Genomic DNA, 25,012 nt, shown 5'->3' with positions numbered 1-25,012 from the left:
TTTTTTAAAAAAAAAAAAAAAAAAAAAAGAAGTGCAATGGCAACTCTAAACTGGAAGCACAAACAACAGACAGGGAAAAATAAATAATGTTACTACAGTAACCAAGGACTGATGGAAAAATTGATTGTACTCAGCCATAGTGTTACTGTTCACCGTAAAGCACAGCACATGACAAAGCAAAACAGTTACTAGTAGGATAGTACTGTAAAAGGCTGCATGCTGAACTAAGAAACAAAGAAGCAGATGTGTTTAATTGCTTAAAAATAGAGCTGAAAATTAGAATGAAGTTCCTGCTTTAGGATACTTGTTTTTTCAGGTCTGGTGGGCTACTTCCCAACCTGGGGCAATAGTAGTACTTTGCCAGCATGGAAACATTCATGGCTTCCAAAGATCTGGGGTCACTCTGTGGATTTCTGCAGAATTATCCAAAATCAAAACTTTCATTCATTTATATTTTGTAAAAAAAAAAAAATGTTTCTAGCCCTTCTGGTTACAAAGCTGTTTTGTTTAACTGAAACCCTTGTTTATAAATCTGCGCTGGCCAGGCAAGAAAAATAGTAGTAAAAGAAGTGTGAACTTCTCAAAGTTACCATAGCAGGGCAATAAGTGAGAGGCCACCTCAGGGCCGCTAAAATGCCCATATGTTTAACCCTGTCACTGCTGGTGGCTATATTGCAAAAATCCAGCTAGTCACGCTGTCCGCGGAGGTTGGCTGGATATACCTGTCAGCTTGACAGGGTGTAGAAAAAGCTTCAAATAGACAAGTAACTGAGGAGTCTATTTAGCATTTGCCCTTAAAACATCCTTAAACATTAGGGTTGCTGTAGCCACCAGCTAATAAGCTTTGGACTCCTGCGGCGCAGCGGGCAGGAGTGTGGGTTTTATAGAAATCTTGGTCCAGCAGCAGCAAAGGCAATTCAGTTTACTCTCATAATATCTCTTGCAGTTGTCCCTTTGTGTGTCAGAGTGAAGAATGGCATCAGTATACAAAGGAAGGGCAATGTGAAATAAGAAGAAAATACCTCTTTCTCCCCTTCCATGCACCCCGAACTGCAATTCCACAGACCTTCCCCAAATCCCTCACAAATGTCCATTGCCTCAGTTTTTGCTTTTAAGACCCTTGTTGACTGTGAAATGAATGAAGATACAAGTTAGTTGGTGACCTGCCTGCCTACAAAGAGAGGAAAGATCAAATGCTTTTGGTATTTCCTTTAAAGAAACAGGAAAAAAATCATAAAACATTTTGGGGTTGAAGTGTGACTCCCTCCAAGAGAGAAATTATTAACTGCATTCAAGCACTGACATTTTGCTTCTGAAAAATCGTTCATTTCAATTTAAAGATGCATTATCCTTTTGTGTTCAAAAAAGGTCCTACAGGGCAGTCAGTTCAAGAGATCTTTCCACAGGAGTTCATCATAATTAAATAGAGGCAAGGGAGAGGATTAAATTGAGAGGAAAAACAAGCAGACAACTACAATTTAAGGAATTATCTTACTTGTCATTAATAATAGAGAATCTGTTATGGAAAAGGATAATGCAACTTGATGATCCTCTTTACATTTTACAGTCACACAAGGGTGTAAATATTTAATCTTTCAATTAATTAATCTTTACAAAATATCTCACAAAAACATTTTTACCTATAGAAATTAGTTTCTATACATCAATATATTTTTATTTTTATAAATTATTCCATCTTTAAGTGCCTTCTATCAATATAAATGATAAAATAGACAATCAAAAATTTTAAAGCTTTTCCCAGTTGTATCCCTCCTTGTCAACATAGGTGCTGTGAATCCTCATACATGTGTGTATCTGCATGGGAATGTGTGTGCACGTGTGTGATGTGAAAGGCTTCCATCCTCTCCCACCCCCAAACTCCATTGAAATAAACTATATTGTTATTAGTTCCTGATGCAATAGTGTTTCCAAAGGGGAAAAAAGAAATGCTTGTCTTGGTTTCAGAAATCAAAAGATGTGCATAGTTACCAAAGTCGAGGTGTACCAACTACAAATGTGCAATGACAAGCTTAGAATAGGACCCACCTCCTAGTCAAGTCAAAGAGTGTCCTATCAGTGACTTCAGTAGGAAGTGGACCAAGTAGTCTGAGCTTGATTTTGCAAGGTGCATGTGGCCCTGATCTAGCAAAACGCTTAAGCCCGTGCTTAGCTTTGAGCACATGAATAGTCCTACTGGAATTTATGGGATTGAACAGTGTAGGGAAGTGTCACAGGTGACTCCAAGTCAACAGGCTACTCATGTAGGAATTGGGGTCAAGTGCTGAACGCCTTGCAGGATCAAGCCCTATATGAGGTTCAAGAGCTGGGAACTTCTCTTTAAAGCAATCAACACACTGAGCTCAGCCATTGAAATCGATCAAAATGTCCGCATGGGCACAGGAGGTGGCTAGCTCCCCTTGACAGAGAGTCTCCATGTCAAAAGTTTATACCTACAACTGGTGCTCTGAGCACACAACAGATTTGCTTTATATGGTAGAAGTCTTTTTGTTCCTACCCTTTGACCCATCAGTGTCCTTCATGGCTTCAAACACTTTGTGTTGTACATTCATCAAAATTCACATTGACTGCAAAGAACATAAATGCAACAAAAACAGAAAAGCCTCCAAATAGTATATTATAGTTTTCTTCTAAATATTCTCCCGTCGTAATCAGAGGTGCAGTGGCTAATTTATAATTTTTCCTTTGAAGGAATCCAGATGAAAGGCCCAGATTGTTCTTCAATTACAAGTTTGCATTGATTATATATATCTTCTAAGCTATCTCCTTGGACAATAGCTGCAGTAAGAAAACATGTCAATACATCTTTTAATTGATATATTCTACAGCATCCAGTGTCAGCAGATTTTCAGTGTACTCATATATATTGATGAAACCATAGAATCATAGAATCATCTAGGTTGGAAAAGACCATGAAGATCATCCAGTCCAACCATTAACCTCACACTGACAGTTCCCAACTACACCAGATCCCTCAGCGCTATGTCGACTCTTCAACCCCTCAGGGATGGGGACTCCACCACCTCCCTGGGCAGCCCATTCCAACACCCAACAACCCCTTCTGCAAAGAAATGCTTCCTAATATCCAGTCTAAAGCTTCCCTGGTGCATCTTGAGGCCATTACCTCTTGTCCTGTCACTTATTACTTGGTTCAAGAGGCTCATCCCCAGCTCTCTGCACCCTCCTGTCAGGGAGCTGTAGAGGGCGATGAGGTCTCCCCTCAGCCTCCTCTTCTCCAGACTAAACTCCCCCAGTTCCCTCAGCCGCTCCCCAGCAGACCTGTGCTCCAGACCCTGCCCCAGCTCCGTTGCCCTTCTCTGGACACGCTCGAGTCATTCAATGTCCTTTTTGTAGTGAGGGGCCCAAAACTGAACCCAGGAATCGAGGGGCGGCCTCACCAGTGCCGAGTACAGGGGTCAGATCCCTTCCCTGTCCCTGCTGGCCACGCCAGTGCTGACACAAGCCAGGATGCCATTGGCCTTCTTGGCCCCCTGGGCACACTGCTGGCTCCTGTTCAGCCACCTGTCAATCACCCCCTCCAGGTCCCTCTCTGACTGGCATCTTCCTTACTGTGGGCACATTATAATGATATGCACCCTAGGCCAGAAACAGAGCTGATACCGTTGTTTTGCAATTAAAAAATATATCTTGGGAAAATACTGCTTATAATAAAGCCATACCTGTAAAATATTCTCCAAATTCTTGTTCTAATTTAATTGCTCGATCATAGGTTTTCTTCGCTTGTTCCTCTGTAAGACGTTTATTCATTTCCCTAGAAACACAGAGGAAGTCATCAAGAAGTTTAGATTCTTACTAGAACAGTTTTCTAAAAGATAGGTTCAACTGAATCACAGATGAACTGAAATCATTACCAGAATCAAGCAATGAAATTCTTCCACCAGTTCATGGGCAGTTTCAGGATTTTAAGTTTAATTTAATTCTTATATAGTATAAATGTACATATCCAGACCTTCCCCCTGACTATTTCCCATTTCTCCACTAATTATTTTGGGTTGACCATTCTACATTTCCAAACAAAATACGAGGGACAAATCTGGTAACTGCTAAGTGATATGGACGTGTGGCATCAGGAAGCCATGGGTAAGTCTGGGAGCCAGGAGGTCTCAAGGTCTGTGCACCCAGAGCCGAGGCTCCTGCAGGAACCTCCCTATCTCCCAGGCCCACAGCTGACTGTCTCAGCTGGACAAGATTATCCAAACTGCTGAAATGGAAGTTGCATTTTGACTGAGGCTGGTGCTATGGAAGTGAAATCATGATTAATGGCAGGATTCAGCACAGTGAGACTCCTGCCCCTGCAGGAGGGATCTCAGAGTCATTGTAATCCTTGTAGGGAAGCCCGAGAAGGAACCGGCATGTCTTCCAGGAAGACTTTTTGGTTCAGGTGTGGGCATGAGTTCCAGATAATCATGAGAAATCAAATGGAGTCTTTGTAGCAGGAAGAGTTATGACGAGTTATTTATTTGTGTTCTCTGTTCCAGTCCTTTCTGATTAACTATAGAGATTCCCAGTCAAGTGTGTCTTGTAGATTCTAAAATATACAGGGTACACATAAATGTAAAAACATAGACAGCGTCAGTAACATTCTGTTATTGCCAATGTTCTGTTATTTGGTGAAGCATTTGTTTTGACAGACACATTATTTAGTAACATGAAGAAATTAGTTGTCTTGCCTATGCACGCTTAGATTTTAATACCACTGTATACTGTTGTGCTGGGTTTGTGTGGTGGGGGTTCTGGTAGTGGGAGAGGGGGCTACAGCGGTGGGTGGCCCCTGTGAGAAGCTTCCTGAAGCTCCCCCAGCTCCAAGTCAGACCCAGCTCTGGCCAGGGCCAGGCCAGTTAGCGATGGTGTCTGCGCCTCTGTGAGAACGTATTTAAGGAGAATCTGTGAGTTGGAGTTGTGAGGAGGGGCTGTGAGGAGGACACCTCTGTGAACACCAAGGTCAGTGGAAGAAAGGAGGAGAGGGGAGGTTTGCTGGAGCAGAGACTCCCCCGCAGCCCATGGTGAGGGGGCAGGGCTGCCCCATTACTGGCCATGGAGGGCCACGGTGGGGCAGATGTCGACCTGCAGCCTGTGGAGGACCCCACGCCGGAGCAGGTGGCTGTGCCCGAAGAAGGCTGGGACACTGTGGGAAGAAGGTCCCGCTGTTGTAGTTTGGCACTGGGAGGGCTGCAGCATGTGGGGGAACCTACACAGGAGCAGCTCAGGAAGAGTTGCAGCACGTGAGAAGGACTCACGCCAGAGAAGGCTTGTGGAGGATTGTCTCCCATGAGAGGGACACAACACTGGAGCAGGGGAAGAATGCGAGAAGTGTCCCCCCCACCTTGAGGAGGGAGAAACGGCAGGACAGACAGCACCCCCCATTCTCTACCCCCTGTGCCACTGCGGAGAAGGAGGTAGAGAAATCAGGAGCAAAGCTGAGCCCAGGAAGAAGGGAGGGGTGGGGGGGAAGTGTTTTTAAGGTGTGGTAATGCTTCTCATTGTCCTACTCTGTCTGCTAAGTCTTGTTGTTGTCAGTAGCTGAATTAAATTTATGTTCTTTTTCTTCCCCTAACAAGTCTGTCTTTTGTCCATGACTATAATGTGTGAATCATCCCTCTTTGTCCTTATCTCCATTCCTGAGCTTTCTCTTTATTTTCCCTTCCCAGTCCTGAGGGGAAAGGGATGAATGAATGGCTGCCTGGTGTTGCCCTCTGAGCCCAAACCATGACAACTTTCAAATAAAATCAAGTTCATATTCATTCAGTGCCTCACACATATATGCCTGCAGATATCCATATTAATTAGCAGTAATAAACAGAGTTTGCTTTTCTATCAGTTTTGACAGCATGGATTAATTTTTCTTAAAACACGATGGAAATTTTCTGAGGCAACTAGCAAAGCAAGAGAAATGAGCATCTTGTGTTCTACATAAATTGATTTAATGCCTTGCACTGAATCATATGATTATGTGGTAACAGACTCTATACAGTATGACATGGGTGATGCATGTAGAAAATTAGGCACATGATGGTGCATAAAAAAATGATCTATGAAATGCACAACAGTATGAACTTGGCTTCTGAAAAACACCCTGTAAGGTGTCCAGGATGCAAAAAAGTGTTTCTAGAAATGACTTAAAGCTGCGTATGTGGGCACATAGAGGCAAAGAGTGCTGCCTGACACCTGATGGATAATACAGGTAGGATTTAGAGGGGGCTACACTTCACCCTGAAGTAGTCTGACTGTTACCACCACCCTTGAGGATCCATTAACTATACTAACAAGGTTTGCATTGGATGCAATGCCTAGCTCCCAAGTAGGTGCAAAACACATGCATAAATGAGAATTAGACCCTTCAAATGTAAGTTCTGATTTTGTCACTTTGTTTCCCTGCATCTTCCAATTAGCAATTTTTTGTCTTTTGTAGTTTTACTTTGCTATTACACTAACTTTCAACTCATTTGCATGAACAGGAGCAATAGTTACAGCAAATAAACCTATAATTTTTGTGTTGTAGTAGTTACATACATAAAAAAGCCTGAATGAAGACAGTTAAGCCGTGATAAAAATGTCCTCTTCTGTTCCCAAAGAGCACTGGTTTACCATGTTAAACCTCTCCACTCTAAAATAGTACCTATTGGAAAGGAGTTACATCCATTCATTTATGCACACCCTACAACTCACTACCACTTATGTCAGATTATGTATTTATTTAGCCAGACTCTGAGAGATTTAGCTTCATTACTAAATAAAATATTTTTACAAGCAAGGGGCTCAGAACGACGTCATTATTCTCAAGGAAATTTTTTAAAAAGAATGATACTGTTTATATTAAAAGAGTTCCTATTTCTGTTAGAAGCTAATTTTGGGTGCTGTTTGATAAGATAAATACACATTAGATAGATTAACTAAATAAAAAGATTACTTGTGGAGAGGAGGCTGCAGGGGATAAACTAATTTATAATGCCTGAATCCATTACATTTTTATCTTTTTCTCAGGAGTTGTATCATGTTTACATAATTTATTTATATAATCCGTATTACTGAAAAAAATCCCAAACTAGTACTGATATAGAAGAACTTTTGCTGTCCCATGAAAGTTTGGATTTCTCATTAAGGGTGTCTTCCACAGGGTGTTTGCAGAACAAGGAATTCAAAGTCATATACTGGATTTCACTTTGTTTGTCCCTACCATACTGTCCACACTGAGGCAGGTTTAGATTTGGAGGGTGAAGAATAGCTTACTTTTGATTTATACCAGTAAGGAGAATGCTGCTAACTCTGCGTAACTAGTTTTGTCCTAAGTAGAATATAAGCATTGCTTTGGTTTAATAACAGGATAATTATCAGTATATTTTGCATCTTCATAACACTTTTCAGTCAATCTATTAAAGGGTTTGCTGTACTTACATCAAAACAATGAAGCCTTTATGTTATTGCCGCATTTCTGGTTCTGCCTAATGTATTTTTCAGAGTAAGGGCCACTTATATTTATTTATTTATTATTATTTTTTTTTAAATTTAAAATCACTCCTCATGTGATGTGATCATTAAACAAATAATAGAAAGATTTTATGGATGGGAAAACTACTGGTTAAAATCTATCTTAAAACAATAAACACCCGGGTTATCAGACCACCCTTCCCGTTCTATACAGCTAGATAATCAGAATATAACTGAACTGTAAGGCTGGAAGAAATGTTAAGAAACTATCCAACCCAAGATGGCTTTGGTCAGGGTGGGGCTGTGCAAGTACCACATACGGTGTATCACTCCCTGTAATGTGGTTGGACATGCAACAAACTTATCACCAAAATGCAGGGCCAGGAAGGATGCGCATTTGGTCCTGGGATGGGGCACGTTAGCAGTCTCCAGCTCTGTGACCTGATGTCTGTGGGCACACCATTGCCATAACCACATACGTGTCTGTCACAGGAGGGAGGATGCCTCCATTTTAGCTGTGTAACAGATACCTATGGCATCACCTGCTGTTTGCAGAGCCTTTGGTGAGGGGAAGGCACAGAATTCAAAATTTCATCCCTATCACAGCAAACTAAGCTGGTAAGTTCTTGCATTACCATAGATGTACATGGAAAACAATTGATCACAATGTAATTTTGTCCTGAGCTTATACTGGTTAAAGATCACTTCCATATTTCCTCCTCAGCGTTCTCTCCTTGACACTAGGTAGCCCTCATTCCTCCTCCACTTCCAAGGTGGTACCCAGAACCAGGCCAGCACTCCAGCTGAGGCCTCATCCATACCCTGTAAAACAAAATGTCTATTCTGTCCTTACACAGCACTGATGTGAATACAGCCTGGAGTGGCAGTTTCCTTTTTTTGCAACTGCATTATCCGTCCATTCATATTCCTGTGTGATCCATCCCAACTGCCAGATGCTTTTCTGCAGCGCTATAGCTTAATTATTCCCTGCTTGTAGTTGTGCGTTTCATTTTCTCTCCTTTGTCTGTGCTGAATTTCATCTTACGGATTTTACATTGAGATTTAATCTTATCCTCCAAAGTACTTGCTACCTCGCTCGGCCTCGAGATATTCACAGGCTTTACAAAAGTACTGCCTAATTCATCATTCAAGTAATGAACAAGTGGTCCCAAATAGTGACACAGCTCAGGAAATACACTTGTAGGATTTCTGTTACTGCCCAGGTTAATAGGGCCATTTTCAATGACTGAGTATGTTTTGCACATGCTCTCTAGATTCACTTAGGACTATATTTCCTTAATTATTAACATCACATTTCCCTAACCTGCTACTGAGAATGTCCCATGGAGCCAGAATAAAAATCAAGATGCAATACAATTATGGATATCCGTCTCATGAAAGAAAAAAATAGATTGATTTGATTTGCTCTTGATGCCTCTTATAACCTTTTAATCTTCTCAGCTATTATACTCGAGTTGCTTAACTGTTCCCTGGATCCCAGAGTTTTTCTGAGTTTTGAAATTAGTAGCCTGGTGACAGCATGAATTCTCTTTCCCTCTTTAGGTGTTACGTTTGCCCTTCTCCAGTCCCATCGGTCCTTGCCTATCCCCTTACAGACCTTCAAGTAAATGAGGGGCTGATGAAGAGGCACACACTGCAAATGTGACACAGGTTTACCCCCTGGTTCACCCTCTGTGACCAGAGGCTATACCCCAGGAGCACCCAAGGCTGGATGGGACAAGCCATACTGCATGAGTTCTTGCTGAACTTGCTGCACAGGTTGGAATGAGTACACCAAGCACTGGCAGGGAGTCCTTCACAGTCCAGCACATAAGCCCCCATGTCCCAGTGTGAAAGGTTCAAAGGCAGCTTTGGCTTTGTTCCTTGCGGTGCTGGGGTACAGTGGATGGCAGGCATGGAGAGCAAGTCTCCACTGTTCCCACTTCCTCTTGTTATTACTGATTTTAGAGAACAGGCAAAATGTAGACTCTGTGTTGTGTCACTTGAAACTGTATGCTGAAAAAAAATGCTTGAAGGAGTTTTTATACTTACATCAGAGGCTCCCATGATTTAGGCTTAATGAAGATAGCGATGGGATAGAGTTGTGCAACTTGTAGTCGTTTGATAGCATTTCCTGACACATCGAGTATACAGTGCTTGCCCTGTTGGAAACAGATGAAGATGTGTTTAGTTTTGCAGTTTGCTACAGATCAGCCAAAAGACAAGAAGCAATTCTGCAACACAGTGCCCTGTAGCGGGGCCAGTACTGGCACACCAGGGAAAGAGAACTCCAGGGCTCCTCTGCTCTCCTTCCTTCGCTTTGGAGCTAATATAAAATCTTCAGTGGAGATATGAGAACAAAATTGGGTTTTATTTTTTCTGGGATAAACTTTGTGGGGGGGGATTTTCTTCAGAGATGAGAAAAATCAGCTCGTAAAAATATTAGGACGTCTACATTCTCAGTGATTAATTCAGTTCTTGTTTGTGTCAAAGACTCTCTGTGTCACCTGAGGCAATTTTTCATTTAATCTCTCTGTACTTTGTTCTTTCACTTCTGTGAAAGTGAGATAAGTTTATTTACCTGTCTTATAGAGGGAAGAAGGAAGGCTGCTCGGGGTGTACTTGAGGCACTGTGTTACATCCCCGAATCCATGGCACTATATCCAGGTACAGAAAGTGCCAAGGATATTGTCATTCAGAGTCAGAGACTCCACTTGTGGAGTCATTTTAAAGCCTATAAATATTAGGCCATCATTTTGCAGAAATTTTATATTTTTGGCAAAAGACTTATGTCTGAGATACAGTGTGAAAACAGATCATGTTGCATGGGCAATAAAACTAGTGTCAACCTACCCTTTCTGCCACGAATCTCACAGACTGGACACTAGTTCCATATAAATTATCATTGTACTGCCCAGCTTCTATAAATTTGTGCTCTTGGATATCTTTTTCCATTTGTTCTCTTGAAATGACGAAATGATAATCTCTCCCATCCACTTCATAGTCACGCTTTGGCCGTGTGGTATCTGCATGAAAAAGAAGACAGAAGATCAAGAAGTCTGTAAAAGCATTTCATGTTAAAAATGCTGCAGTTAAGGTTTGCTCAGTGGACAATGCTGGGTCTGCTCTAAGTGGAGGTGCTCCACGTCTTGGAGCAGATCTCTGGCTACTACATATTGTGTTCAATGGAATTAGGACAGTAAAGCTGTCTTTTTAAAGTAGTACCTCCTGATGTTTACCTCCAATTAATACTTACAAGCTAACAGAAGGTTAGGATTTACCAGAATTCCACTTTTTCCAAGCCCCAAATACAAAATGCATCCCGAACTGTAAATCTAATCCTATTACAGTGATAAAATCAATCACAACCTCATAAATTTTATTTAGCCTTAATTATAAGCATGATTCTGATCTCATCTCTAGCAGTTTTAAGCTGGTGTATTTGAAGAGACAACAGTTTAAAATGAAGTAAGACTGCAATCAGGGTCTGAAATAAACACTCAGCAAGCTCTAATGATCCAAGATATAAACGCTCTGCTTAATTCAGGGTCCAATATTGCTTTCAGATTAGACAGGCTAGATCTCACGCAAATTACATATTACTCTTTATTTCTATTGATGGATGCTGTGCAATTGAATTGAAACATTTTACTAGTATTTCAAACTTTTATTTAAGAAACCACAGATTAATTGACGATAAAATTTAGTCACTAGAAGGCTCCTTCTTTAAAAAAATGCTACAGCTTTTGAGAAAATTCTTTCAAGAAATTATTTCCAGACCTTCACAATCTTTTTTTGTCTGTTCTTTTCCCCTTTTTTGTCCAATGGAAAAATGGCTTTTGAGAAACTTAGTTACATATAGTTCATGGATGCTGTATTCACAGCAATTCACTTAATGTGTGGCACCAAGGGATACAGCTTACTCATCTGCAGAACAAGGAGTAAGATCATACTTACGTGGTACACATGACCCAAACTTATCAGGAAATTCAGATATCAAATCATCGTTGATCCGATCCTTCATAGGACCCAGGATAATAACCGGCCTGGTGTAATTAACTGAACAAAAAGAAAGGCACATTTTGATGATCTTACTGGCAACAGCGGTAAATCTTCCCAAAGATGCACTAACCAGAGTTGTTGCCTTTATGTATGAAGTGAAAACTTAGGTGTACATTTTACTGATGAATGATTTATGTATTGACATGGATAAGGAAAAAGGAATGAGTACCACTCATTTTGAAGAGCTCTCTGATGGTGCATGAACATGTAGTCAAAGTGTATATATTTGTTATTGCTCAACAAGGTCACTCCCAAATGCCTGCAGATGGATGCTCTCATGAGACATGGAAAGGATATTGTAGAATATTTTTCTCCTTGGTAATATGAGTGCATCCCCCATTAAGTCAGGTGGGTGTGCTCCCATTTTCACTTGCCTTCCCATCTACTCTGGTTATAGGCACATATCACATGAGAAGGAAAATAATAAAGGCTTCCCATATAACAATATTGCAGTAAATCTAAAAAATACACATCAATATTTTGTAGACTGCTTAACATATTTATTAGTAAAGGCCATGAGAGCATACTGGGGAGAGTCCTGAGAACGTTAGGAAATGGGGGCTAGCAAGGGAGACCCTCACATCATTTCTTTAGTATGCGAGAGACCAAGTGCCCAAGAAAAAGGAGCCACAGAGAATCTGGGGCTGACACAGCAAGGCTTACTGCTCTGCTTGCCCCCAAATTGTGAAATGAAAAATATACGGAACAGTGACAGAAATGCAGATGAAACTTACTTTCCTGTCTGGTGACAGGTTCATAAGAAAGGATGCAGTCTTCCTGGCCTCCTGGTGAGAGAAGAAAGAGGAGATTGAAGCTGACAAGCAACACATCAAGTACTAAAGCTCGATAAAATGCTTCACATAGAGACAGATCGGGTTCAACAGTTCTCTCCGGTAATGCTCTCACCTGAACCATTCCAAAGTTTCTCATAACTTTAAAGTGTGGAGACCACTTTTTTGCTTGCCCTCCCTCCCTTACCACATGTTTCAGTTGTCTTTGCTGAAACTGGGCTTTTTCAGTGATGGGCAGTAAGGCTTCATTGATTGATTTGATAGCAAGGCTGTTTACAAGTATAGTGCAGAAATTTAAGATGCTATTCTTTTGCTTGTCCGATTGGTTAAGGCCTTAACATGCTGCTGCAGGGCAAATCCACAGGCTACCTATAATGAACAATTTTTATCCTCAGAATATATACATTTTGGTTGATTGTCCTGTGCATAATCTCCACAGCCTAGTTTATTCACAGCCTGACATCTAGCTATGAGCTATTTTCTGACCCCTTTCCCTGAACACGTCTCACAGCATCCTATTTTACAGATATATTCTCCCTTCATTCCTGTTAGGACAGTGCTGTTTCCTCTTGGTGACAATTAAAAGTAGAGAAATTTGGCATGAGAAACAAGTGGCACTATATGGGCCATGACTTGGGTGCAGGTGCACAGCCCCAGTGCACCACTGTCCTCTGCTCTACCAGAGTGCAAGAGGAAAGGGGGGGAGGATTCTTCAACCTACTGCATGAATAATTCCTGGACATTTTTTTTATTAGGCCCCTGTCACAGAATTGGTACCACAAAAGGGCTCTGGCGGGTTCTAAATATGAGTTAGGCTTAGCAAAGTTTAAAATTATGATTTTATTTTTAACCCATTTCAGGGCTTTTCTCTGAGAAGATCCACAGATGGGATTTTGCAACTAATTTAGATACTACAGAAGAAAGAGCATTGTAAGGCATACCAGGGCTATATAAAATAGACAGGATTGCCTTCATTTCATTAGCTTGCATGCACACGAGTCTGTGTTACATTATTCTGGTGGGTTCCTGCTAAATCAAAGTGGGCACATAGAGGCAAAGAGTGCTGCCTGACACCTGATGGATGATATAGGTAGGATTTAAAGGGGGCTACACCTCACCCTGAAGTAGTCTGACTGTTATCGGAGTCACTCTTGAGGATCCATTAACTATATTGACAAGATTTGGTTTGGATGCAATGCCTAGCTCCCAAGTAGGTGGTTTAGGATTAAACTGACTCCCACTTCACGAATCTAATATGTTGATAGATATTTTTTTGTAATATATTATCTAGACAACTGTGAGAAATGTGTAAGAAAGCTTTTCAAGTAAAAATAATGTTGTAATTAAGGACAATGACAGAAAAAGCAAATTAAAAAATGAACTGATGTGTTAGGAGAGAGGGAGAACAGACCTGGCCAACTCCAACCTAGCAATGGCGCTGAAGCAGCAAAGGAGAAAACATCATTTTTAATGAAAGGAGGAAATTGGACAGCTTTTGAGGATAAGGCAACATAACATATGAAGTGTGTGTAATAATGCATTTTCTTCTCTATTTGCAAATATTTGATAATGTAATCAATTGCTTAATTTTGGCTTTTCCAAAGTTAAAAACCTAGGACTATTGATAAACTAGGTTTTGTGGATGAGATGTATTATTTTCTCTTAAGTTTCTCTGGGAATTTTGGGTTTGGGATGACCCATTCCCCTGGAGATGAAACAATTGACTCTCCCAGCTGGATGATCATGCTCCTGAGCTGCCTGTGCTCCGGTCCCCAACAGCCAAGGCAATGCTTTTCAACAGCTCGAGAAAGTTGGTCTGGGGGTGGGCCATGAAGTCATCAGGTGCTAAACATGTGGAGAGGAGCCTGTTTGTATGACTACAATCTTAAACTTGAAAATACTTGTTTCAATGGCATACAGATCTGCAGAAGGGGATTTATTTCAGTTAATATCAGAAATCTGCATCATGAGAGCTTATGTCTGAGCTAGTCCCCAGGTACCCTTTGGAGTCAGTGGGTGCCCACAAATAGGCAAGTGCTTATTCTAAGACATGAGTCATTTGACCTATTTTAGACGTCTACTTTGGGATGAGAGAAAAAGTCAGAAGGGTATGTTTGTCTCCATTGTCCCATAACAGCATTTAAACAGCAAGGTCAGATGCAGTCATCTGCATTTAAACAGAATCCCATGGGATTGACAGTGACAAGAGCAACTGAAGGAAAATATCCAGTAACTCTATTGTTTAAAAATTTCTCTGTGGGCTAATATTTTGCTTTGGCACAGAATTATAACCAGCACAAATAAGCCAGCACAGATTTTACCTTCCGTTTTGCCCGTTCTCTGAGAGACGTATCCACATGCTAAAGCTGTTGCTGCATCCATGCTATCAGTAGGGAATGGGCAATGGAGACAAATGAGCTTGCCATTTCACAGAAGTCTTGTGAAACTGTGGCCAGACTGAAGGCAAAGAAAAAACTCCAGCCCACTCAAATTGTTGTGAAGCTTAAGCCGTTGGCAAGGGTTACAGCAAGTAAGGAGAAACTTTGAGGCTGACTGTGATACATGGGGACATAAAGATAGAGATCTTCCTGAGTGAAGGCTCTTCAGCACTGAATTTCAGACTCAACATGGAGTGCAAGTATGGGGGGAAGCTGCACCATTTCCACTACTTTACTTTTCTGGAAAAAGGGCTCAGGAAGCTCAAGTTTTTATGTGAATAAAATCCTTCCAAGCACTGTCCAGACAAAATTCTTTAAGTCCTCAGAGGCTAATATGCACATTAATTCTACCAGATGGTATTCTTTAATGATCTTTACTCAGTCAGTACTGCATGGTTTTGAAGCAGTCCATAAAGTATTAAGCATAATGCAGAGCTCTAGAGTCAATCAATAGTTACTTTGCTATAACCTTGAGATGGCTTTGAGATGTGAGACACAGTGTGAAATTCACCAGGACACGGGCTTTTATTTATTATTTGACTAAGCCTCATTTACCACCCACATTAATGGCTTAATTAGCACAGGTTAGCTATATTGATCTGGAAAAATCATTGTGAAATTTAACAGACAAAACAAAAAGAGAAAAAAGGAAAAGCCCTTTCTGTAGGATTTTGGCACGATCCCTTGTTCTTCCGTAAAATTTCATCAAGTCAAAAAGAGAAGAAAGAAAATAAGGAAAGAGGAGAAAGAGAAAGGAACCTAAATATGAGTAAAATTATTGGAGGGCTTTCACTTTCCTAGGATCACTATGACTCTACTTCTTGCTTTGCCAGTTAGTGATTTCTCATCCTTGGGAAGGTAAGAATAACCTGGAGTTTGTTAGGACTTGTAGCCTCTATAAACTTGGCAGAGAGATCCTGTGTGTGGTCAGATGAGTTTCAAAAGGACTACTAATTTAATCTTTTTAAAGGATTTTATAGTGTTTCAGGGCGGGAGCCCTCAAATGGATTTGGCCTCTGTTTTCTCTTTCTGACTAGAGAGTCTGTGAAAGACTCAAAACCAGTCTCAGCGTAGACCTGGCAGATATCAGGCAGTTTTAATGTAACCCATAAAAAAAGGCCCCATTTCCTGTGGTCTTGCCAGAGCACCCACAACTTCCATAGTGCTGGTGTAACTGCACCCATCATGTGAGTGACGAGGCAGGAGAGCTGCTGTAGTGCAGCTGCCATGCAGCCAAACACCCACCCTCATCGAACACCCTAGGCATTGGGAATCCATGGATTTTGGCATCCTATTAATGGCTGTGAAAGAAAAATATCTGTAAAGAGATCTAAGGCAGTGAATAATCGAAAAGTAATACTTACAAAGCAAGCTAAAAATTATTTATAATTTTAGACAAATCAAAGAGAATCCTTGAGTTCATTAAAATTTCTGGACTAACGGTGGTGGTTACCGTCAATACACATGTGAAATACATGTAGATGAGCCAAGAAAATTTTATTTTTGAGATCTTGCTTGAATATTGTTGCTCAGCTGGATCTAAAATCAAAGAGGCTTATTCTTCTGTCACTACCCATTTAGGTTTTTGGCTAATGTATGGATTACCTGAGTTGTACTTGCAAGATCTTGGAGAAATCCATTTCTTGTTTTATTTCATCTGCACAGGCTGCACTGGACAGTCAATATCCTACCCTTTACTTGGCTCCAAATCCCTTTCCTGGACCTCTATTTATGTAAGTAAACACATGTTTTTTTTAAATATGTTGATAGCCATGAAAGCCTAGAAATCCAATACAGAAAAAGATCCTCGGTAGTCTGAACAAAAAGTGGTCTATCGGCACTGTATGTTTAAAATCAATATACCTTGTGAGGGCATAAAATGAGACTTCAATACCTGTGCCAGTTTGAGTGTGCCTGAATAATACAGTAATCCTTGGGGAGAGTAAGAGCCAACATAAGTGTCCTAATTAATCAGTGGCCTAATATAATAATTAGAACTCCTCTAACCTTTTTCTGAGTCTTCAGATCTCATGACAAGAGTGACTTGCTGACAGAGGGTAAAAATTTTTGTTGCTAACAATTTTCCTTATTTTTAACTTTTAGTCATGTATTGCCTCTCTAGGTAATTGGTGCAATCACGACCAGTTATGCAATTAGGCAAAATAGATGTGGTAATGTGTGTGTAATTTTGATGACAGCTGTAAAAACCTTTACTGAAGTACGTGTAAGAGCATTACAACACATATGCAGTAGAGAGACTTGAAATTCATGGCCATTATGAAAATCGTGTCTTGCAAAATAAAAATTGATGAGTCCACGGGAAAAAATATGTTGTTACAAGCTTGGTTTGAAAAAGAAATCAGAACGTTTTCAGTTATAGAGCTCAAAATAAACTTTCAATCAGGGTTTCAGGGATAACTTGGCGGTATGTATCCTTATCACAAAAAGAACAACTTTCTGCTAGACCAGGACTTCATATAGCACTCTGCAAACTTGATTTTACTGCTGAGAACAGGTGCAAATCAACTAGCAGTTATAGCCTTATATTAGCATGGCCACTGTGATGCAGCAGCAGCTGTGTGGCAGCTCAGCCCCTTTTAGATCAGGCCAGCATTTGTTCCTGGCTCAAAAATACTTTTAGAATTTTTTATAAAGGGCCAAATTCCACTGTCAAATGTGTTTGTGGTTCCCCCTGAAGTTAACGGACTGGGGGTTATCTGTTGGGATAAAGAAAATCCCACTGTTGGCTCCAGCTCTTTTGCTCATTGCTCATCAACAAACCCAGTGTTGAGAGCACTGGGAGAAGAAATCAGGTTTACTACCTGCAACAGCCTTGTTGCTAAGAAGTGGTCAAAGAATTTTCTCTTGAGACCACATAGGAGGGCTTTCAATTATATTATTATTTTAAAATAAAAAGTGTCTGACTTCTGTTGAGAAGTTGATTTTTTAACCCCCAAGCCCAAGACATGAGCAATACTTCAGCCAAATACTCAATTTGTAAGCAATATACTTTTCTAAATAAATATGAATCCATCAGAATATCTCCTAGAAAAAAACAAGTCAGTTTGTAACCACTCTATTAACCACTGTCCAGGACACAGCCTGGACAGCTCTCAGAAGCCTTTAACATCAGTCTGCGTAGTTGTACCCCAGGTTTGGAATGGTTCTAGGAATGATCAAGTAGTACAGGTTTTGACACTAGCTACTTTTCACTAAATGCTCATCATGAGAAGCAAAAGTTAGAGAAACATGTTAAAACAATTGCCAGAGACCCGCTAGAAAAAATGCAGAACACCTCACCCTGGACTCTACCTGATCTATTTTTATAGGGACAAATATGAAGATCATCAGGTGAACACATGGCACTTGCCAGTCATTTGTTACCCATACGATTTTCCTTGGCTGGTCAAGGTGTGAACTGCTGATTTCATAGAATCATAGAAGCATACAATCAATTCAGATTGGAAAAAACCTTTAAGATCATCGAGTCCAACCATAAACAGAACACTGCCAAGTCCTGCTAAATCATGTCCCTAAGCCCCACATCTACACGTCTTTTAAAGACCTCCAGGGATGGTGACTCAACCACTTCCCTGGGCAGCCTGTTCCAGTGATTGACAACCTTTTTGGTGAAGAAATGTTACCTAATATCCAGTCTATTCCTCCCCTGGTGCAATTTGAGGCCGTTTCCTCTTATCCTATCACTTGTTACTTGGGAGAAGAGACCGACACCCACCTCACTACAGCCTCTTTCCAGGTAGTTGTAGAGAGCAATAAGGTCTCCCCTGAGCTTTCTTTTCTCCAGACGAAACAACCCCAGTTCCCTCAGTGGCTCCCCATAAGACTTGGGCTCTAGACCCTGCACCAGCTCTGTTGCCCTTCTCTGGACATGCTCTGGCACCTCAATGTCTTTCTTGTAGTGAGGGGCCCAAAACTGAACATGGTATTTGAGCTGTGGCCTCACCAAGGCCAAGTACAGTGGGACAATCGCTTCCCTGTCCCTGCTGGCCATGCTAGTGCTGACACAAGCCAGGATGCTGTTGGCCTTCTTGGCCACCTGGGCACACTGCTGGCTCATATTCAGCTGGCTGTCGACAAACACTCCCAGGTCTTTTTCTGCCAGGCAGCTTTCCAGTCACTCTTCCCCAATCTCCCACAATTCAGAAAGCAGTGGGGCAGGCAACCCCTTTCTTCCTGCTTATTTGTTGGGGAAAAAAGAAATAAAGGGCACTAGGACAGGGTCACAATCCCATGCAAAACCCTTGAGCTCGCCAGCAGTTTTCTATTTGCTCCCCATGAATTTTTCAGCTTCACTCTTGCCCCATTTCACCGGTGCACAGACTGAGGGCTAGGTGAGTTTGCAAGTCAACACACATGGTGTCCTGGTAAAATAACTTACAGTGCCTCACCTTGAATACACAAATTCTCCTCAAAGTGGCACTATATCTCACTGAAGAAAAGCTTTGCAAAATGGCTGGCTCCAAATGGAGTGAAAACAAACTTGGTTCTGTGGCTGTGAGTGATGTTGGGCCACCATTCCCAGCTACCCAGACGCATACAAGAAGAGAAGAAATAATAACTGCATGTTGTCGTATTCTACCGGGAATGAGCTTTACGCCGAGCACCCATTATTTTTTTCCTTTCATTAGGAATAAATTAGAAGGCAGTGAGAAATACGTCTTTAGGAAATGTTCACAGACTAGGTCTGATGGTCTGATAATTACTCTTCTCACATGAGGGATCTTGACAGGCTTCTACTGTGTGGCGAAATAAGACAATTTCACAAATTCTTCATGACAGGCCTCATCTCTCTTATCTCCATGCCCTCATAATTTTTTGATTGCTCTCTCTGACCATATGCCTCTTGCTCTCCTCTGTCTGATTCTTCTCTGTTCCTGAGTCATAATTTTTGTCGGGGCCGTTTGCTGCAATGAGCTGTGTGATGGGAGGTACCGTTGGTATAGGGTAGGCTGGAGATCCAGAGAGTAACCAGCTGAACTCAGGAGGGCTTTAAGTCCCCACAGGAGATATGCTGATATTCCATGGCCTTGTAATTGAACACACAGTCAGGTTAGAGTTGATATGCCATCGCGGCCATCTGAAACAGTAATTTCCAGCTGGTAACCAAAGTTGTTAGTTGCCCAAGGTCATGCCTTCAGATGTCATGTCAGCACACACCAATGAATCCTTAGCAAATTAGGCCCTTTGGGCACCAGGTCCTGGATTTTAAAGCCACTTTCATTTGGCATAACCTAAGATTGGCTTCCTCTGCTGCTAAATGGCACAGCTCTCCTGCAGGCAGAGAAGGAAGCCAGGCAGCAGTTGCTGGACATACCAGTACTGTGTGGGGAGCTCCAGCCAGCAGGATGTTGGCTGGACGCTGCTGGGGTGACACAGGAGCTTGACTAGATGAAAACCACTCTAGAAGGAGAGTGCCTGCCACGGGCAGTTGTTACCCCTACACTACCTTTCTGTCCAAGTATCTATGTCCCAGGTAACTTCCCAACATCATTTCTATCCCCCTTCTTGCAGCTCGAAACACACGCTTTGTTTTAAAGCTATTGCACAGCCAATGAGGAACTAGCTATCTGGCCTGTCTTATATGAAATTTGGGAACTAGCTTTTATGGACCTGTCCCAAATATCTGGCTGCAACTGGGAACCCCTGTTAAGTCTCCTGTTTGGGACAGTTCATCAGGTATGGGATGTGCTCAGCCGCCAGTCTAGATTCTCCTCCGGGCTTTTACCCTGAGCGCATCCTGAAACAAACACACCCAGAGGAGATGTGACTCATGCAAACTTTTGAAAATTTAACCTATTGACTCATTCCTGATTGTAAAGTCAGTCTGGGGAAAGATCATCTGATATTTCAAATGTAAAATCCTCCTTTCCTTCTCAATAGAGGACACACTGAAAACAAAGCGGTTCAGAATTGGATCTTGGCAGTTCAAGAGCACCTACTGTTTTCTTGTGACTCTGGCAATTGCTTTCCAAGGAAACCTTTGCAATACAAGAGAATACAAACTAATTTACCATTTCTGAATTGCATAAGATTAGGTGTTTTACTGAAACAAACCAGTGTTTATTAACAGAGTTCAACTGCTATGGACTAAATCAAGACTAGTAAATATGAGGTATGATACCAATGATTACCTGAATGTATGCGGGTGCTTAGCACAAGTGCTGAGTGACTGGTGGAAAACTTGATTTGCTAAGCAAATGGCTTGAAAAAATTAAACAACTTGGTGATTTAGTCAGCAATCTATCATACTAATTGTCTTACATTTCCAGTCATTTATTTAATGCCTTATTTTTGCTTTTCAACACTTTTAGAAAAATAGTTATACAGGTTAAGTTTTGGGGCATTACTAATAATTACCCACAACATACAATCTACCTCTTGGCTATTTGACCACATGGGGTCTGACATTCTAACCAAATCAGGTTGCAGGGTTGGGACCTCCACTTAGAGGGAATCAGTGACATTCAGTGGCAGTGCCTAAGGGGTAAAGATCTATCTTACCTTTTTTACAAGACTTAATATGCATTAAGAGATCTGTACTGCCAAAATTAAGGGCTCACCAACATTTCTGGGATTTTTTTCTTAGCCCTCCATTCAGGCATGCAGAAATGCAAGTAAAAATTGTGACATTGTAAAGAGGATGCCTTTTTCAGATTTGACTAAAGCTACGGAGGAATTTTATAAGATCAAGGAACTGCCCTCTCCCTGCTGAAAAAAACTTGTTGTCACTAAACCAAATAATCCTAACTTTCTCAGGCTACCCAAAGCCAGGTTTGGTTTTATGTCCCAGAATACATCCCAAATAACAACCTTCCTCCCTTCTTTCATAAAGGTTGGCAGTTTTCTTTTATAGCTTTGTACTGAAGATGTGGTCGTAAATTTGAATTCCAAGCCATTTGCTCCAACCGTCTTTTTAACATTAACATAAGAATAGCAAGGAGAGAAACAAAATAAAAGAAACAAACAGAACAAGCAATGCAAAGTAAAAGGACTCTAATGAAAGCAGTAACTTACTGTAGCTACTTTCACTATCGCTGGCATTAGAAGAAACATGTTCTGCAAGAACAGTACAGCAAATTAAAGAACATAACCAAGCACCACAGAGCTGCAGAAACTTAAAATAACTGCCACAGTCATGCAAAGGTAGTTGTGCAGAGAGGAAATAAAAACTATGCAGTGACATCACCTGAAAACTCACAGATAATTTACACAGCAAAAATGAAAGCTTTCTCTCTTGTGGCATTTCAGAAAGAGACTTTACGTATTAGCTGGTGAGAGACTCTACGTATTAGCTAGTGATATGCGTCATGGAAAAGCCATGTCTTTTTTGGATGAGACAGTTAATGACATCTCAGATGATAACTTAATTTCAAAGTATATTATGGTCCACTTGCATCTCACTGGATGTCTTAGGTAATTTCATGAAACCTGAGTGTTTGCTGATATTACTCTGTGCTATCAGTAACACGTATCCTTAATGGATTTGAACTATTCCTGCTGAACTAGCTTGTGTCCATCTTTAATCACTGTGCACTACCCCAAAGGGTTAACAAATTAACATGAAAATGGTTTTGATATCAAATATTGTAACTGAATCTATCTTACCCTGTCCAAAAAAGAAGACAAAGCCAATGACAAAACTAAGAAAAAAGGATGAAATCCTTTTTCAGACATTGTCTACTCTCAGTATTTGAGCTAGAGTATGAAAACCTTTACCAGACCAGTCTGGACAGAAGAACAGGGATATAAGAACTATCGTGATGGGTCAGACTTGTAGTTTGGCAAGTCTGGTGTCCTGTTTGAATTATCATATTATTTAAAGGAAGGTGCAATCTGTGTCATGTGAAGTTGCTGTTCCCAAACCGTAATCAGCAGACTGTTTATGGTCAGTCAGACCATGCTATATGTTCCCCAGGAGGTCTGCAGAACCACATTAAACGGTGGTTTTAATAGTATCTCTGGTAGAAATGCTGATTACTTTGCACCTAAAAGATCATCTGACTGTTTAAACTTTTCAGCTGGTCCAGGACATTTAGAAGCCAATGGTATAATTGCTATATACTGGGGAGCCACCCTGGGTTAGTAAGTCTGAGACACAGTGGTTAAAGGGACAATGGGTACAAATAATTCACCTCCTGACAAACACCAGGAGCCAAAATTGGTCGAAAATTTGTCATTAAACCAGTTGGCAGATTAGGCTGTGGGTGACCCACAACACTCACCTGCAACTGCCTCTAAACATTCCCAGTGAAAGAAGGAAATCGTAAAAGCCAAGAATCCTCTGGGATGAACTCAAAGTAGACCATGCATGGATGTCATGAAGGTCACAGTGCTAAGACCACCTCTTCACTGCAAGATGCTGCATTTTCCCCATGTATCAAACTAATGGCTTAGGGTTCATAGACTGATGGGGTTACTGGAGCAGCAGAAATGAGAGGGGATGACATCTGATAATAATAGTAATGGAAAACTTTGACCTTGGGTTTAGTAAGAAGCTTTGAAGAATTAAACTTACATTTTGAAGAAAACAGTATATTGATTTTCAGACATTTCATAGCAAGTTAACAAGGGTTGTTGCAGGACCCTGAAGAACTTTATTAAACAAGAACAAATATCCTTCATAGTAAGAACTGTCATTAAAAAGCATTTCTGAGTTGAATATTAGTGAAATTTGGATGGGTTGGAATGTCTAGAGGTGTGTCAGTAATTGAAAGCTAGGTACAAAATTAATAGAGAAACTAGAGCCTATATAATATCTCAGTGCTACATTTCCCTTAGCAATTTGCAGCATTCAGTTATCTCTTTTCAAATGGTTGGATGTTATGGAGATTTGTCTTTGTAAGGACACAGATATTCAGGAGCGTTATCAGATCAGAAGTATTCTACTTCTCTTTAGGCAGGGAAGGATCTGCATTTGCTGCTAATGAGCTACTATGACACTTAAAGTAGCAGAATTGCTAAAATTCAGGTGGCAGTGACATTTGCTGTCTATCACTGACAAAACTAGTCTTGCAGAACTGTTCTTCGTGCAAGAGATGAAGCTTTCATCTTTAAATTGTGAGCTACTGTATGGCTTAAAGTTAAACCATTAAAAAGCCCCTCCAACAAATCAGTCAGAAACGGAATAATCTCTAAAATTGTGCGCATGGATGTGCATTCCTGCAATTAAAAAGCACATACAAAACAGTAGGCGATGCAGTGTTAACATTCACACACATTTTGCTCCAATTACTTGGCACTTAAGAAAAAGAATAAGAACTGAGGAAGAAGCTGCCAAACACATGCAAGTGGCATTTTCTTTAAATTATTTAGATCTGGATACAGAATATAATGTAGCTATTTATAGAGAAATTATCTGCAAATATTCCACTGTGTACAATTTTTTCTGGTCTAACTTTCGAGGAAGCAAAATTGTTTCAGAACAATTATCTGACACGTTACACATTCTGCAATGCCAAGTCTTGAGACAGGATTTCTGCATCAGAGAAAGAAACTGATTAAGCTTGCATGACACAGAATAGGTTGCTAATGGTGAAATGGGTCCAAAATTAGCTTTGGGGAAGGCATGTCTTCTCTAGCCTGCAAATGATGTCTTCCATTAATAACAAATACTAATCTAAAATCCAGCAAAGTAACAAACACTCCCATGCAAAAAGCTGAAAATGCAAAAGCAGCAGCATAAAATAATTTTCTATCGATTTCGTCGGGATGTGATCAAGTTAAAATGTTTAACTTTCTCTTTAGATGGAAAGGGAGGGATTGTTGCTGAAAAGAGCGGTCTAGGCAGCAAAACGAGTTCTAGGTATGCTACTCTACAGAACTGCCATGATGGGAACAGTAACATACTGTCAGAAACAAAAGGTGTTATTACAAAAGAAGTGAAAGTGTCTGTTTGATACACTGTATGTTATTTAATATTGTCATGCAGAACAAAATGATTGAAACATTTTTAATGCATTCACAGCTGGGTAACAAATAAAACTCTATCTTGTGCATGCTAGGAGTGAAGGGTCCTCAGAGAAGGAACAGAAGCCAAAACAAAACAAAACAAAAAAAAAAGATTTACAGTGACCATTCCTGGGAACTTACTCAGAGTCTTTGTTCCATAACCGTCGTCACCTAATCCGGGGATGTCCTGCACGGAAGTCCCCAGAGAGAGCAATGAGAAAGGAAGAACAGCCGCAGAAGAGGAAGGAAGAAGTCAGTGGAGTTGAAATGGATACTACCATGACTGAC

The 25,012-nt window shown here is 40.8% G+C and overlaps 1 protein-coding gene across 24 annotated transcripts in view; it reads right to left on the bottom strand.

The window, feature by feature from the left end:
- Positions 1-10: 10 nt before the first annotated feature.
- The window catches only part of DLG2 (discs large MAGUK scaffold protein 2), a 1,035,190-nt gene continuing 1,010,188 nt past the window's right edge, over positions 11-25,012 (bottom strand). For 17 of the 24 annotated variants that reach the window (XM_026841744.1, XM_026841819.1, XM_026841784.1 and 14 more), the window contains 7 exons: positions 21,791-21,832; positions 12,261-12,311; positions 11,422-11,523; positions 10,318-10,490; positions 9,517-9,626; positions 3,699-3,790; positions 11-2,796 (listed from right to left, as the gene is read on the bottom strand). In XM_026841744.1, the coding sequence (XP_026697545.1) occupies positions 2,690-2,796; positions 3,699-3,790; positions 9,517-9,626; positions 10,318-10,490; positions 11,422-11,523; positions 12,261-12,311; positions 21,791-21,832 (677 nt within the window). In that variant the 3' untranslated portion in view covers positions 11-2,689. Of the gene's footprint in view, positions 2,797-3,698; positions 3,791-9,516; positions 9,627-10,317; positions 10,491-11,421; positions 11,524-12,260; positions 12,312-21,790; positions 21,833-24,865; positions 24,912-25,012 lie in introns of all 24 variants that reach the window. The other 7 variants (XM_026841793.1, XM_026841828.1, XM_026841900.1 and 4 more) reach the window with 3 other exon arrangements.

This window comes from Athene cunicularia (assembly GCF_003259725.1).
Source record: "Athene cunicularia isolate RWA chromosome 1 unlocalized genomic scaffold, athCun1 chr1_part1, whole genome shotgun sequence".
NCBI classification, from domain to species: Eukaryota; Metazoa; Chordata; class Aves; order Strigiformes; family Strigidae; genus Athene; species Athene cunicularia.
The sequence above is the reverse complement of the archived record's forward strand: the minus strand, read 5'-3'. Positions and strand labels throughout refer to the sequence as shown.